The sequence below is a fragment of the Aspergillus aculeatinus genome, assembly GCF_003184765.1.
Source record: "Aspergillus aculeatinus CBS 121060 unplaced genomic scaffold BO66scaffold_2, whole genome shotgun sequence".
Lineage (NCBI taxonomy): Eukaryota > Fungi > Ascomycota > Eurotiomycetes > Eurotiales > Aspergillaceae > Aspergillus > Aspergillus aculeatinus.
The window spans coordinates 1,151,879-1,166,755 of record NW_020291471.1 but is presented as its reverse complement, the minus strand read 5'-3'; the positions used below and the strand labels follow the sequence as shown (position 1 = coordinate 1,166,755).

Below are 14,877 nucleotides of genomic sequence, written 5' to 3'. Positions count from 1 at the left end.
TGTTACTCGAATCTGAGAGACGAGATTCTTTTTAGAAAACGCAATCCAGCGACAAAGTCTTCGGGGACTAGCCATGGGTGCACCAGGCAACCCCCCGACACGCACCGCCTCGGTAGACTTCATCGACCACCACCTGCCCCAAATCAACCCAGTTTTCGACCATCCCGGCATCAAGTATGACTGTAAGGGGGGACAGTATGTCTCCCCAACCGCCATTTCCACCAGTCCGATTGAAGACGATATCATCCCGCCGCGACCAGCTCTTCCAGCAGTCGACGCGATGAGATTCTGGTCGGACATCTTTCCAGACTGTATGACCGAGTTGAGGAAGAAATATCCCGAGGCTGGGCCCTTGATCACCAAGGGATGCAGTATCCGCAGTCAATCCAACTGGGAGGGGGTGCGAAGCCAACTCGACAAGGCGCAGAGCCATTATGAGGTGCCGAAGCGGACCACGGCGAAGGGGTTGTTCAAAAAGGTCTATCGCAAAGCGGCGGACCACACCGAGCAAGCGAAGATGGTGAGCAAGCTACTTGCTCAGGTGGAATATATTTCCCCTTTCATTGCGACCATAGACATCCTGCTGGATGTAAGTAGCACCGTGTCGTGGTTGGTTCAGATACTGATTGGGTGCAGGCGGCGGCAATGGCCTCGAAAGTGCGCGAGAAGGTGACCACGGCGTTCGAGCCTGAGGCGTTGGAGGACGACTTTGAGAGTATTGAGTTCTTCATGGCGACGTTCCCCAGAGACAGAATCATCCGGAAGACGTCGATCACCTTGGTGGTCGCGATATTCCAGGCGATCGAGAATGCGATCGCCTTCTTCTTGAGCCACGAGTGTATGGGTTGCTATTGTTATCCAGATTGAATGAGCCGCTCGACCACTAACTTTCACATGTCTTCAGTCTCGCGGACCTGGCGCAGTCTGGCGCAGGGCAGTGAGTACCAGGACAAGCTCCTGGGCAGCATTGATGTAATCCAGAAGCACAGCTCAAAGCTGGCAAATCAGGCGCGCAAAGCAGAGATGCACAGCACCCGCGTGGCGCTGGAAGACTTGATCCGGGGTAAGGAGGTCACGGCAGCAGTCACTCTCGCCAATTCGGACAAGCTGGACGAGGCCAAGAAAGACCGCCAGCGCCTTGCAGACCAGCAGATGACCCGGATGCTCAATCATCTGAACGGGTTATTCCAGGTGGCAGAGGAACGCGAGAAGCAATGGGAAGAAAGAGAGAGGAAGAGGGAGGAGCGGGAGAGACGGAGAGAAGAGATGGCAAGAAGACAGTCTGACGAGACTAACCATCTCCTCGAGCACCTTTGGGGTAGGTTCATTCTATCACCAGTGCTATGAGTACCGTTAACCAAGTGGATCCCAATCCCAGATGAACTGAGGAAGCGCAACACTCCAAGTCCACAGCCTCTGGCACAGCCCATTGCCTGTTCGCCCTGGATACCTCCAACGACCCAAGTGCCCTTCTACCCTAATTTCCTCCCATTGCCCCAGTATCCTCCTGGTACCTGGATGCAAGCCCCCCAGCTCATCGCGCCCTCTGCACCAGCCACTCCCGAACCACTCCCTCCATCAGTCACCGTGGCTGACCTCCTGGCTATGCTCAATGTGACCGCCTCCGAAGCCCAAGACGTGGCCTACATCCTGTCTCATCGCGCGCGCATTGCACCCGCTGCGCGACGACGCGCAGAGTCAGCGCTCACGACGGGTGAATTCCGACGATGGCTTACATACCCAGCATCTCGCGAGCTTCTCATCGAAGGAGACGCCGAGTCCGAGGGCTGCGAGGTCTCCGCAGTCTCTCTCCTGTCTGCCTTGATCTACGCAGCGCTGGAAAGCCAACCAGGACACCTGCGTCTAACCTGGTTCTGCTCCCTTCACGAAACCGATCACCACGGCAACACCGCAGTTGGAAGAGGGGTAACTAAAGCCTTTCTCGCCCAGCTGCTGCAGCAGCATGATTTCGACCAGGACACCGTCCAAGAAATCGAAACCTACCTCCGCGACCCACGAAACCTCATCACCGACGGGCTTTGCAAGCTGCTTATCTGGCTGGTTCGCAAACTCCCCAAGGGAGTCAAAGTCATCGTCATCGTGGATGAGATCGGATGGTACGAGACGGACGAGCACGAACGCGACATGCTTCGCGTGCTGAAGACGCTGTTAGGGCTATCTCGCGAGAAGTCCGTGGCGTGTCAAGTCAAGGTCCTGGCCACGAGCGCGGAGGTCACGGATACGTTCCATAGCGCGTTTCTAGACAATGATGACTGTTTGCTAGACTTTGATGCGCTGGAGGAAGCGGACGATATCGGGGAGATGGAGTTTGGTACGGACTTGGTGCGTGGGGATGACACCAGCGACGAGGAGGAGTAATTGCTGCGAGGGGTTGACCAAGCATCGAGGTAGTGACCATGATCATCAATTGAATTCTATCTATCATGAGATTATATACAGTCATTGAGCTCGCCTCCAGCGAGACCAGTTCATCATCATCATCATTCAATCCCCCATTTAAGCGTTCGTGCCTAAGGCAAACACATCGGCAATCTCGGTCAGGTTCTTGCCCTCGGCCAGCAAGAGACCCAACAGAATGCGCGACTTCTGGGGGTTCAAGTACCCACTGGCGATATGCGCGGCGGTGTCGCTGCTGACATCCGACAGCGGCACCTCACCATTCACCGTGCGCATACTCTGCACCACGGGGATCTCCAGCCGGTTGATGACATCCTCGATGGCGGCGTTGAAGGAGGTGGTGACGCCTCCGGCTCCGGCTCCGGCAACCACAATACCCTTGGCGCCACTCTCGACCGCATTGTATAGCGTGTCGTTGTGCATATCCTCGTAGGAGAAGAGGATGTCCACGCGCGGGATTTCAGTGACATTGGCAATGTCGAAGGGCACCTTGCCGGTGGGGGTGACAGGCGGATAGAAGAAGAAGGGGTTGTTGGAGATCATCTCGCCCAGGAAGCCCATCTCCATGGCCTTGAAGGTATCCATGGTGTTGGCGTTGGTCTTGGTGACATAGTAGGCGGAGGCGATGCGGTCGTTCATGACGACCATGGCGCCGCGGTCGCGGGCTTTGGGGGAGGCGGCCACGGTGACGGCCTCGAGCAGGTTGAAGGGTCCATCGGCCGAGATGGCCGTCGAGGGACGCATGGCACCAACAATGACGACGGGCTTGCCGCAGTTGACCGTCGCGTCCATGAAGAAGGCCGACTCCTCCAGCGTGTCGGTGCCGTGGGTGATCACCGCACCCGCCATGGTCGGATCGTCGCACACCATCCGGGTAATGTCCTTGGACAGGGAGATCAGGATGTCTGAGGTGATGTCTTCGCTGCCGACGTTGGCGACCTGCACCCCGGCCACGTTGGCCACGTCGAGCATGGACGGGACGGCATCGATGAGGGTCAACACGCCCACAGCCCCCGAGGTGTATCCGGTGGTGGCGGTCGAGCTCGAGTCGGAGCCGGCGATGGTTCCTCCTGCGGCGATGTTAGTGGTAGCAGGCAGGAGGCAGGGGGGCTTGGCTTACCCGTCGCGAAGATGGTCACATTGGGCAAGGAAGCGTTCATCTGAGTGAAATTCAAGCCATTGGAGTTGGTGAAGACATAAGTTGTGCTATTGCTGTCACGAGCATGAAGGAGAGGTGAAGCCGACGCCAACGTCGCCAGCGCGGAGAGCACAACAGACTTGATAGCCATAGTGATCGAGAATGTAGATGATTGTGATGAAGAAGGCGGAGTATCAGCAGAGACCCGCATGCAATTTATACCTTCATCCGCTGTTCATCTTGGCATCATCGCCGGTTATCATTTTTGAGTCTATCTTGGCAATTATCTTAGTGCATGCTTCCGTCTTGAATCTATCCAGCTTGGCAGTTCGATCCCGCTTGGCGGTTATCTAAGATCAACCATCAGGTCGGCCAATGGCTTCACTATCGCAGCGTGGGGCTGGCTGGGTGCTTTTTGGAGCAGTTGGAGGAGTTGGAGAACCTGGAAGCCGAACCCGATGTCGGATTCCGTTGTGGTGGGGACCTTGCCAGTGCAGGATGGATGGATGGATGGATGAGCCACAGCTGATAAGCTGATAAGAAAAAGCTTCCCCACGCGGTCTTATCAGTCCGACATCGAGACCCTATAGGTATCCATACACCTGGTTCGCCGCAATCAATGGACCGGGATGTTAGTATTACAGATATGAGCTTGTCAGGTGTCTTGACATACGCTATCGGAACATTCTATATCTGCACTTTTCTGTGTCTTGGGTTCTTTTATTCTTCGTCCTACTCTGATCCAGGTGCTCAATTTACTGGCTCTTGTGGAGTAATGTATCCTGGTCCTGGGCACTAGCTGGTTTGTGGTGCAGTCCGCTACTGCCTGATAAAAACCCTTTTAGGTTGGTTGACTTTATTTAAATTGTTATGCCTGATATACCTACCGCGTAGTACATAAATTCAAAGAAGATTTGATCCGATAAGAGTAGCATCGAGAGATCCGGCACATCCGGCAAGGTGCTTACTTACTACTGCGCGGGAGCAGCGCTCGTTATGGAAGTGATCGATGGCCATTACAATTTGAAGAATGAGTAATGAAAATGACAGATAGTTTGAGCTGTTTAGCCAGGTCTATTTCCGGTATTATTCAGAGTCATTCAGGGTTAACTTGATTCTAAGGTACCATGGAGAGAAGATAGATTGAGGAAGCAAGATTATGATGGCCTTAGGCAGAATGGCGCCCGATCACATGGCATGGGGTGATTGGACAGACATGCAAACATGCAAACATGCAAACATGCAAACACACAAGCGTGCAAACACAAACCCACTCATCCGCGACTCCAACATTCTGACTGTCTACAACAGTCTCCAAGCGATTCTAGCATCTAGTCTTTGGACACAACTCTTGCATTTACTAGGCTCTATCTTCATTCCACTACAACCGAACCATGACCTCTGATCTCCTCCCCCCTCAAATGAAGGGAAGAATCACCGAGCTGGGATAGTCGCCCCCGCAGTGCACATAATGCTTGCCGCGATTCAACTCCTCCTCCGGCCGCGGCTTCGACCACGTCTTGTACTCGGCAATGCTGGGATACTGCCCCGACACCTGCTCCGGTATTAGTTCTGTCCTTCAACTGGAGCTATCAGAGTCACTTGCCTGAATGCTGATCGACTCTCCCTCATCGAAATCAACCCCCATGGCCCAGATTCCGATTTCCAACCTGACAATCTCACCCGGCGGAACCTTGTCTTGCTTGTTGTGGGGGTGGAACGGAAATTGGGAATGGATACTCTTGGCTGGATCAAACGCGCGATGTGAAGCTCGAAGAATGCCGACCGATCCAAGGTGCAGATTCAGGCTTGCCTGGTCCTTGGTCGGGATCTCCGCGATCGACTGCACCGGGGTCGCGTGGATGGGAAAGTTGAGGTGCATCAGTGGTTTGCCATTGCGATCGAGCTTGCGGAGGATGACGAACACGGTGAAATCGTCGCGGTCCTCGCAGGACATATACAAGATGGCTTTGGGAAGGCCGATCAACCGAGCGGGCCCGTCGAAGGTATGAGTGAAGGCGAGGAGGCTGTTCACTTGATCGGACTCATACGAGAGCTTCTCATACTGCGTTACCGGTGCGGCGCTCAATCGGTTCTCGGACAGGAAGAACTCGCGATACTCGGTGGATGGTACCGGAAAATCCGGAAGCTCGATATCGTCAATGGCCTCGCGGTCACCGAACTGCAGGGCCGACCAGCGCACTTTGGGCGTTCTCTCCCACTCATTGGAGATGCCTTTGAGGTAGCGATCGAAATACTGGAAGAGCTCGTCCAGGGACTCGGGGCAACTGTACAGCTCGTACCACTCTTGCTTGCTGCCCCATCGGATCCATTTCTGGTCGTGCGGCAGCTCGAGCCATGCGCGCACGGAGCCCATTGTGTGGATGGAACTCACGTCCGAGCCTCGGATGTAGACCGGACACTGAACGCGAGACATGTCCGCCCGCTTGTCCTCCCAAAACGGACTCGATGTAGAGGAGCGCCGGTACATCTCCTCGTAATCCTCGATTCCGGAATTCTCGTGCCCACGCACGATCGCACCGGTGATGAGGTCGAAGTTGCTCATGGAGAACCAGCCGCCCCGACAGAACTGTTCCCGGTAGATATCGCCGGACCCTTCCCAAGGGGCGATTGCTTTGAGAGAGGGGGGCTGCTGCGCCGCGATAAACCACTGCGAGATAGCCAGAGCCGAATTGCCCGCCATGCCAATGGAACCGTTGCACCAGTCCATCTTGGCTAAGGCCTCGACCACATCGTACCCATCTTCCGCATCCTGGGAACCCATCACACAGATCATGCCGTCGCTGTGGCCCGCTCCCCGCGTGTCGACGCTGACAATGGCATAGCCGCGCGGACACCAGGTCTGGGGATCAAGGCCCTCGAACTTCTCGAGACCACTGAGGTCCGATCGAGGCACGCAGCAATTCCACGTGCACATGGGCAGCATCTCCAGCGCACTGTATTTCTTGCCGTAGAACGACCAGCTCAAGATGGCTGGGACTGGCTCCGTGGTGTCGGCTGGACGGTAAATGTCCGCGTACAGTCGACAACCATCGCGCACCACGATTTCGACATCATGGTCAATCCGGATCGGGCTTTTCAAAGGCTTTGCGTTAAATCCGTTCCATCCTGTAGGGAGGATCTCTGTCTTGCCGGGTTGCGGGCTGATGTAGCCATTCTCCCCTTCTTGGGGCTGCTTGATGCGTTTGTAGGCGGATTGCACGGGAGGAGGCATTGTAAACGGGTGGTTCCGATCGTGCTGTTTTTGCGTGTGTGACGTACGAGCTGATGGAGCGATGACCTTTGCCAATCATGGTCTCGTATATATAACAGGTTGGAAGATGGGGGAGGTATTGCGGATCATATCCTATCATAGGTATCCCCGTCCCCCGCATTACCTCCCTCTTGGCAAAGGCCGCCGAGGCTGCTCGGGGCAAGCTTCAGGGATGTTCGGGGGTCAAGCGCCCGCACTTTCGGTGCTCTTTGCATGTCCCTCCGCCGAGAATACACCCAAGACGTGCCCCGAGGCAGCCCCGAGACCACCGAGACAGCGCCAAGTCTGCGGAGAGCCTCGGGGCATACGAGACGCTGAGTCTCGGCGCGTTTACTTAAGTGTTCAACTTTGGGCTTCTCGTTTCAAGCACCAAACCAGCAATTTCAATCCAAGTCCACATTTCCGAGCACACGCAACCAGAAAGTCAACCATGTCTACCACTGTCACCGAGATCCAAGAGATCGCCGCTCAGACCAACGAGTCCTTCACCATCAGGGACTTGGTCGATTTCTCCGGCCGCACCTACGGTGACTGGCGCGATGAATTCCACCAAAATGGCTGCGTGGTGATCAAGAACGTTATCAGTCCGGAACGGGCGAAATACTACTGTGACAAGCAGATCGAGTGGTTGAAGAATTTCGATCTGGGATTTGACGAGAAGGATGAGAGCACTTGGACCGGCGAGCATCTTCCGGTCAGCTTCAAGGGAGGGTAAGTCTTTGGCCCTGTCTTGTATTGATGAGCATGTGTGCTAAAAGCAAGCTCCGGGACAGCATGTACTACGCGTACGCCGCCACCCACGAAAAGATCGCATGGGAGGCCCGCACTGAGCCGGCCGTGGTCAAGATCTTCGAGGACTTGTGGGAGACGAAAGAGCTGCTTTGCTCCTTCGACGGCATGAACATCTCTTTACCCCGCCGCAAGGACCTGGACTGGAGCCCATGGCCGCACTGTGATCAGAATCCCGACCGAAAAGGGTCAGCACCCCTTCTTCCCAGCACATTTACATCCCCCCCCCCCAACACCGCAATCTAACCTCCGCGTAGAATGCAAGCCGTCCAAGGCTTCCTCAACTTCGCCCCGAACGGCCCCAAGGACGGAGGCCTCATGCTGATGAAAGGCTCCGCCAAGCTCTTCGACGAGTTCTTCGCCCAGAAGCGCGACCAGTACGACCACGAGGATGCCCCTCCCCCGGAGCTGAAGTATATGGACCTCTTCTTGTTCCACGACCGCGACCTCGAGTGGTTCAAGGAGCGCGGCTGCGAAATGATCAAGGTTAATATGGAGCCCGGCGACTTCGTCCTATGGGACTCGCGCACGATGCACTACGCCTGCCTGCCGGAGGGCGACCAAATCCGACACGTGCAGTACATCTGCATGACGCCGCGGCGATTTGCCACCCCGCGGGCGCTGGAGCTGAAGAAGTTCTGCTTTGAGAACTTCATTGGTACCACCCACTGGCCACACTGGTAGGTTCTAACATGCACCGAACTTGAGAAGGGGACTGACACTGTGATAGCAACATCCGACCCGCGGCTGAGAAGCCCATGCGAGATGGCCAGGTGTGCCCCAAGGACCGCGCCGAGCCATTCGAGAAGCCGGTCATCACGGAGCAGGTGCTGAAATTGGCGGGTGTCAAGGAGTATTAGATCGGATTGGTCGATGTCTTAGATTACATTTACGCAATACCAGAATGCAATTGAAGTTATTGAATGTTACCTATGGCCGAGTAAAGAACACCCTGTAGCCTCCGAATGTCTTCTGTATGCATGCGACGACCGTCGAGTCCCCTTCTGAGATCTGCTGTCATGACTACACGTTGAGGGTTATTATGATCTCGAGGAATGCGGGTGCACGTCCTGTGGAAAACTTGCCCTTCGTGCTGATAGAGTCTCCGAAACCTTATTGAAGATCTCGAACAAGAGCCGACAGGCCAGCAATGCTGTTCTCCCGAGGACTCGTCCCCTCAATCTCGGTGTCCCCCGAAACGACGCATACAGAACTACCGAGCTCCTTCGCGTCGCTGAGGTCCCGAGTCTGGGGTAGCTTCCCCGCAGAGCCAAGCCAGCTGTCGTCTGGAGTTGCCTAAGCTACCGTCTATACCATTGCCCACGGGAGAAATGGTATATAACGACAGACGAAAAAGAGGAGAGGAGACATCCCAGCGAGGCTCGTGAAGTTAAACTGTCCTCCAAACGCACACAATTCCATCCTTTCAACAACCGGTCGTCATGGCAGCAGCCAAAGCCACCGACAAATCGTGCATCAGCCACGTCGAAGATATTGAAGAGGGCCAGATGGGCGGCAAACCCGATGTGGTGACCGGCACGGTTAAGCTCACCGAGGGCTCGATCGTGTACATTCCCACTCCCACCGCGGATCCTCAAGGTAGCCACCCCTACTGTTACCACGCTTCGATGTGTGAGAATTGATCATGTTAGATCCTCTCAATATGCCCAAATGGCAGAAGATGGTGATACTCGTGGTCATCTCGATCTGTGAGTCCGGCCTCACGAGGACCGTCGATCGTCCGCTGATGTCTTTAGTCTCAACGCTAGGGCTGGCCCTTGTGTCTGGGTTTGGGGGTCTGCTGGGGTTCTACATCCCCGAGTATAGCGCTGTCGGCAAAGGATACGATGATATCACCCATCTGATGACCTATCCTACCCTGTTCATGCAAGTCAACCGTTGCATCTCCGTCATGAAGAGGAACGCTAACACAGAATGCTGCACAGGGGCATCGGCAATCTCATCGGAATGCCCCTGGCAATAGGCGTGGGTCGACGAATCGTCCTCCTGGGATCGACTGTCATCCTCGTCATCGGTGCGGTCCTCTGTGCCACGGCCAAAGACTTCGAGTGGCACTTATCCTCGCGGATGGTCGTGGGTCTTGCAGCTGGGCAGAGTGAGGCCCTGGTGCCCATGGTTACGCAGGTCAGATCATACCATCGTCGAGCCTGAGCACTTTGCTGACATGGAAGCACAATGGGAGTGGATAGGAGATCTTCTTCCTGCATGAGCGGAGCAAGGCCCTGATGGGCCAGATGGCCATCCAGGTGACTCTCACCTCCGTGTGGGTGTTGTGTGCCTCGCCCATCGCAGAGGCCATCACGCCGCAGTGGTGGTACGGGCTGGGCGCTGCTCTGGCCGGCGTGCTCCTCGTGCTGGCTTTCTGCTTTCTTCCGGAAACCAAATATGAACGGTCGGCGAGCTCTTACCAGGGCGAGGGGACACCCGAGGATGTCAAGGTGGGGGATCAACTCACGGAAACCTACACCGAGCGTCCAGCGCTGGACTTTGACACTTACGCACCCCGAACGTGGAAGTCTGATCTCCGCCTGTGGGTTGGCAGTCCAGACTGGACGAAGGTTCTGGAAGTCTTCCGGGTAAGCCCGAGGGACCCTCCATTCGCCCATGGTGCGCTGCCCTAACTGTGGTGCACAGCAAACCTTCTCGCTTCTCCTCTTCCCCAACGTCCTCTGGGCCCTCCTCCTCAACGGCCTCACCATCGGCGTCAATGTGGCCATCGGCACGACCTACAGCACCATCCTCTCCGCAGCCCCTTACGACTGGCCCGACAGCAGCGCCAGCTACGTCAACTGCGGCCAGATCATCGTGGCGCTGATCGCACTCCCGCTGCTGGGCCATGGCTCCGACTGGCTGATCCGGTACTTCGCGCAGCGCAACGGGGGTCTCCACGAGCCCGAGACGCGCATCATCCCGTTGATCCTCCCCATCATCGTCGGAGTTATTACAGCGGTGTTCTACGGCCAAGGCGCCGCCCACCCGTACGAGTACCACTGGTTCATCTACGCGTGGACCGTCGCCGCGTACTACTTCTGCTTTGTCGGGGCCAACATCGTGGCTATCACCTATCTGCTGGACAGTTACCCGACCCGTGCCGGGCCCCTGCTGGTGATCATTTGCGCCTTCCGGGGGATCATCTCCTTTGGCACGAGCTATGGGGTTGCCCCGTTCATTGAGCGAAATGGCTATGAGGGGACGTTTGAGACGTTTGCGGGGTTGACGGGGGCTTTGGGGTTGTTGGGATTGCCGGTTTTCATCTGGGGGAAGCGCATTCGGCAGTTTACTGGGAGGTTTATCAAGGATTAGAGTTGGGGCTTGGGTTTGGGACAGTACTTGTTTGGTCATGACGGCTCTTGAGGAGTATTTCCGGCTAAGTGAGTGAAGCGAGAATGCGTGCATGATATACACTTCAGTTTGAAGAAGATGGATTCTATCTCATCTATCACGTATACATGTATGTACAATCTTCCATTTGTTGAAGCCACCGTGGCTGCACACATAAGAACTGCCCCTGCTGTAGCCGATCAGGTAATGTACAGGCAGGCGTGTAGGACGTATAAGTGCTTTGTATGTCCTGCACAGTACCCGGCTGCCAGGGCGACAGGTGTCCCCAGGTGACCAGTACTTCAAACCGGAACTCTCACATCCCGTCGGCGCCATATTTGCCAGTTGCATGTTCTGAGAAGAGCTCATTCGACCGATCCTAGTCGCTTTTGCCTATATGAACATAGGCAGATCTCACTGATTCTCGTGCATTGAAGGAGTTCTTTACTTCGTATCGTCTCACGCGTACTATCCTGCGCAGCGCGACTCTCAGTTCGATCCTGCCCCAATGCAGTTGAATTCCATCCGCATCGACGGCCAATGCCCATCGTAATGTCGGAGGTGGCTGTGCAGTCTCTGCGGCTTGATCCGAGGGGCAACCTCGCTGACCCTCCCAGCCACGGCGACAGCAGCCTGGGCGGAGTCTATGTCTGCGAGCTGTTTCGAGATCCAGGCCGCCGTGTTCACCAAGCTGGGAAGATCAATCCCCGTATCGATGCCAGCATTGTGGAACATGTATGCGACATCTTCCGTCGCGACATTCCCCTTGGCGCCGGGAGCGAAAGGACAGCCCCCGAGACCGGCGACACTGCTGTCGAACACGCGCACGCCGCAAGTATACGCCTCCCAGACATTGGCGGCCCCGCGGCCATAGGTATCATGAAAATGTCCAGCCAGACGGTCGACCGGGACATCCGCGTCTGTCAAGTCCCGGATCAGACCGCGGACCGTGGCGGGCGAGCCTACGCCTAGCGTGTCGCCCAGGCTGACCTCGTAGCAGCCCGCGTCGAGCAGGGCTCGAACGCAGCGGAGCACCGCAGCCGGGGAGGTCGGGCCATCGAAGGGGTCGGAGAAGATGCAGGATACGTAGCTGGAGCTGCAGTCAGTGCGATGCTGGAAAGAGATATTCTCAGCAAGCGCCGCTTACCCTCTCACGGCCAGACCCGCCGCGATGGCGTGGGATGCGACCTCCGTTGCTCGCTCGATCCCCTGCCCGACAGTACAGTTGATGTTGGCGCGGCTGAACCCCTCGGTCGCGCTGATGAACACAGCCACCTCTTCGACGCCCAGCGAGCGCGCAATCTCCAATCCCTTGAAGTTGGGGACCAAGACCGGCAGTCGCAGGTGCGGATCGCTCGCTAAGCTTCGAATCAGGGAATGCTGTAGGAGATCGCGACAGTCGGCCAACTGGGGGATCTTCCGGGGCGAGACCACCGAGGTTAGCTCTATGCTCTGCAAACCGGCGTGGTGCAGTCGCCGGATGAGGTCGAGCTTGGTGGAGGTGGGGATGTGGGTGGCGACGTTCTGGAGTCCATCGCGGGGTCCGACCTCGACGATTCTCACGGTGGGAGAGGGGCGTGGCATGTTGGGAGGGATGTCATCGAGTCGTGGGCAGTGGGTGTCCGGGATTTCAGGCTGGATATAGTTCATGCATAATCGATGTGGCTAAGATAGATAGATTGGAGAGTCTTATGCTGGGCACCAAAGTAAGGTAGTAAGGCAGGATGAACCGAGGTTGAAGGCAAGGCCGAGGGTGAGCGAGGGTTGAGGGCTGGGAGTGCGCGTGCCCTTTTTATGGGTTCATGTTCTGTTTGTCTGACTCCGAGGCGCATTCCAACTCCGTCCGGCTCCTTGCGGCAGAAGGTAACAATACGGAAAGAATACCGCGCCAAGCGTCAGCTACAGCCATTCGTCCAATCTGAAGCAGCAGTTTCTGGACCAACCGGAATGACCGAGGAGGTGGGATCGAAATGGGATTACACGGTCGCAGTCAGCCTGACTGACTCTTCGGACAATTTCTCAATTCAATGACGCAGTGAACCCCAGTTCACTGACAGTAATCTGCTTACTGCATAGAGACTCCCGAGATTCCTGTCGGGACGCCTTATGGCGCCTTATGACGCCCTAAAGTTCGACAGAGATGTACAGTACAGTACCCCACCATTTCTGATAGCCGGATGCGCCATCAGTTGCTCCTATCATCGAGTACAGATGATCAACCTCAGGCCTCGTTTCACACCGAGGGAAATTTCTAGAACATGGTCACTGTACTGGATGCACAGTACTGTGCCTACCTCGGATAATCAAATCCCCAATGCGACCGGGGATGACCGCATACCCCGCGTCATCCAGCACCGCCGCATCCCCGGCATGAAACCAGTACACCATCAGCGTCCCGGCGCATGACCTCCTGTGCTTCGGGTTTGCTACGCCCCTACCCCTTCTGCATGGCAAAGCCACTGGGGCAGAAATCGGCGCGGGCCAACCAGCTGGGCCACGGTGTGAGGATGACTCTGCCCTCCGTCACCGCACGTTTCGAGTCGGATTCATCCAAGCCCACCACAAACGTGACCGAAATCACTCCGGTATTTCCGTGCGGAATCAGCATCATGTCGACGACCCCCCATCCTCGTCTTGAGTCGCGCATTTGAGTCTAGACTTTGTCTCTAGAGCCCCTGAGCGAGTCCGAAGCAATGGGCTAGCGATGGGGGGCTGTAGGCTACCTCTTCGGGCCGTAGACGTATTGCTTGGCCGGTGAAGCGATAAGACTGTGAGGAGTAAGTAGGTGCTATTGGGCAGGGGTTAACATGGGAGCTTTGGCAAAGCCCGTTGTCCCTGGAATCTGATAAGCTCGCTTGAATCATGACTATAGTAAAGCTGACTGGCGCACATACCTGAGGTGAAATGCAGGTTGAAAACGTCTGACGGGGGATGGACCGGGCGACTCCGGCTTGATCCATTGTGTCTGTCAATTCATTGCGGACCTTGGTCCCGGCCTCCCCAATAATCACTGATCGTTGCAGTCGTTGCAGTTCTCGGAGCGACGGGTTTGGGTTCGCTGTAGGTGAAACGGACTGAGTGCCAGGTCACGATCACTGCCCACTTCACATGATGGCGCGCTTTTCGCCCCTCGATGAGTCGGCCTATCGTGCTGGTCCAGAGGTAGACTCAGTAGGACTGGTGGGGGTGCTTTCCTACGAGAACAGGTTTAGAGAGCAGAACAGAGAAAGAAAACCAGAAAATCAACAAAGAGAGCAAGTCGTGATCAGACATGGCCGGCACGAACCTGATATAGTTTCCTGCAACATATGGGGCCCCGGGCCCGACGGGGCGGGGAGATCCCCCCAAGGTCCGAGACACCGATCAATCCCCCGAGCACGCATTTATTCGGGGATTTGATTACTGCCGTCCAAATCATGTACAGTCAACATGCTTGTTACATCATACACATCGATTCTGAGATCCAGGGAGCCTTGTCGTTGGAGTCGCTGAAGATGCCTCGGATGGATAATAAGGTAAAGTTCCATGTTTGTGTCTCAAATTGTTCAATGATCTCATCAGGAAGTAACAAGGGGTTAGTCCCAGACCGGCACAAAAACATGAGCAATCTGATGGGTGGAAGAAGGTGTTGAAGGAGAGAACACAACTCTCACGGTGTGCTTGAGATTTCTCCGTCTTTGTACAGATGCAAGTTGTGATGCCGCCTCCTGTCGCCGTCCGAGCTGCAACAGCTAGCTGGCATGATCGCAAAGACCCATAACAGCTACAATCGCCTTGCTGGACGGGAGTTTATGAATATCTCACAGCCCATTGCTGACGTACACCGATATCGCTCTTCACCTTTATCATGGAATTGAGAATCTGGTGCTCGAGCCCTCAGCCCCGCTGCTGATATGACACTTCTCGAGGATGGTCC

General features: G+C 55.8%; 7 protein-coding genes across 7 annotated transcripts; 3 read left to right on the top strand and 4 right to left on the bottom strand.

Annotated features, from left to right (window-relative positions):
• Window positions 1–70: 70 nt before the first annotated feature.
• Window positions 71–2,451, top strand: BO66DRAFT_387858 (uncharacterized protein; the record flags this gene model as incomplete). Its single annotated transcript, XM_025646410.1, has 4 exons — window positions 71–589; window positions 637–838; window positions 905–1,318; window positions 1,379–2,451. 4 exons carry the CDS (start codon window positions 74–76, stop codon window positions 2,377–2,379), a joined length of 2,133 nt encoding a protein of 710 aa, XP_025508924.1. The 3' UTR covers window positions 2,380–2,451.
• A 37-nt stretch (window positions 2,452–2,488) lies between these two features.
• Window positions 2,489–3,757, bottom strand: BO66DRAFT_387857 (asparaginase ahrA). Its single transcript, XM_025646409.1, has 2 exons — window positions 3,539–3,757; window positions 2,489–3,488 (listed from the first exon to the last, which is right to left on the bottom strand). The coding sequence occupies exons 1-2, from the start codon at window positions 3,705–3,707 to the stop codon at window positions 2,518–2,520; spliced, it is 1,140 nt and encodes a 379-aa protein (XP_025508923.1). The 5' UTR covers window positions 3,708–3,757; the 3' UTR covers window positions 2,489–2,517.
• Window positions 3,758–4,973: 1,216 nt separating this feature from the next.
• Window positions 4,974–6,791, bottom strand: BO66DRAFT_407787 (CocE/NonD family hydrolase; the record flags this gene model as incomplete). Its single annotated transcript, XM_025649077.1, has 2 exons — window positions 4,974–5,111; window positions 5,163–6,791. 2 exons carry the CDS (start codon window positions 6,789–6,791, stop codon window positions 4,974–4,976), a joined length of 1,767 nt encoding a protein of 588 aa, XP_025508922.1.
• A 469-nt stretch (window positions 6,792–7,260) lies between these two features.
• On the top strand, window positions 7,261–8,479 carry BO66DRAFT_434199 (Clavaminate synthase-like protein; the record flags this gene model as incomplete). Its single annotated transcript, XM_025650765.1, has 4 exons — window positions 7,261–7,541; window positions 7,604–7,807; window positions 7,877–8,299; window positions 8,350–8,479. 4 exons carry the CDS (start codon window positions 7,261–7,263, stop codon window positions 8,477–8,479), a joined length of 1,038 nt encoding a protein of 345 aa, XP_025508921.1.
• A 582-nt stretch (window positions 8,480–9,061) lies between these two features.
• BO66DRAFT_450085 (MFS transporter) lies at window positions 9,062–10,943 on the top strand (the record flags this gene model as incomplete). The annotated part of the gene is made up of 6 exons (XM_025651814.1): window positions 9,062–9,218; window positions 9,272–9,328; window positions 9,377–9,500; window positions 9,566–9,764; window positions 9,830–10,216; window positions 10,275–10,943. The coding sequence occupies 6 exons, from the start codon at window positions 9,062–9,064 to the stop codon at window positions 10,941–10,943; spliced, it is 1,593 nt and encodes a 530-aa protein (XP_025508920.1).
• A 128-nt stretch (window positions 10,944–11,071) lies between these two features.
• Window positions 11,072–12,705, bottom strand: BO66DRAFT_387855 (hydroxymethylglutaryl-CoA lyase). Its single transcript, XM_025646408.1, has 2 exons — window positions 12,109–12,705; window positions 11,072–12,051 (listed from the first exon to the last, which is right to left on the bottom strand). Exons 1-2 carry the CDS (start codon window positions 12,609–12,611, stop codon window positions 11,451–11,453), a joined length of 1,104 nt encoding a protein of 367 aa, XP_025508919.1. The 5' UTR covers window positions 12,612–12,705; the 3' UTR covers window positions 11,072–11,450.
• A 690-nt stretch (window positions 12,706–13,395) lies between these two features.
• On the bottom strand, window positions 13,396–14,232 carry BO66DRAFT_467698 (uncharacterized protein; the record flags this gene model as incomplete). Its single annotated transcript, XM_025652591.1, has 3 exons — window positions 13,856–14,232; window positions 13,685–13,729; window positions 13,396–13,614 (listed from the first exon to the last, which is right to left on the bottom strand). The coding sequence occupies exons 1-3, from the start codon at window positions 13,919–13,921 to the stop codon at window positions 13,396–13,398; spliced, it is 330 nt and encodes a 109-aa protein (XP_025508918.1). The 5' UTR covers window positions 13,922–14,232.
• Window positions 14,233–14,877: the final 645 nt, after the last annotated feature.

What these genes read in the sequence shown, in the direction of transcription:
- BO66DRAFT_387857 (XM_025646409.1), bottom strand. Translation starts at nt 3,707, where the DNA reads ATGGCTATCAAGTCTGTTGTGCTCTCCGCGCTGGCGACGTTGGCGTCG. An exon ending in TGTGACCATCTTCGCGACGG is followed by an intron (nt 3,489 to 3,538) that starts GTAAGCCAAGCC and finishes ACATCGCCGCAG; the next exon opens with GAGGAACCATCGCCGGCTCC.
- BO66DRAFT_387855 (XM_025646408.1), bottom strand. Translation starts at nt 12,611, where the DNA reads ATGAACTATATCCAGCCTGAAATCCCGGACACCCACTGCCCACGACTC. An exon ending in GCGGGTCTGGCCGTGAGAGG is followed by an intron (nt 12,052 to 12,108) that starts GTAAGCGGCGCT and finishes CTGCAGCTCCAG; the next exon opens with CTACGTATCCTGCATCTTCT.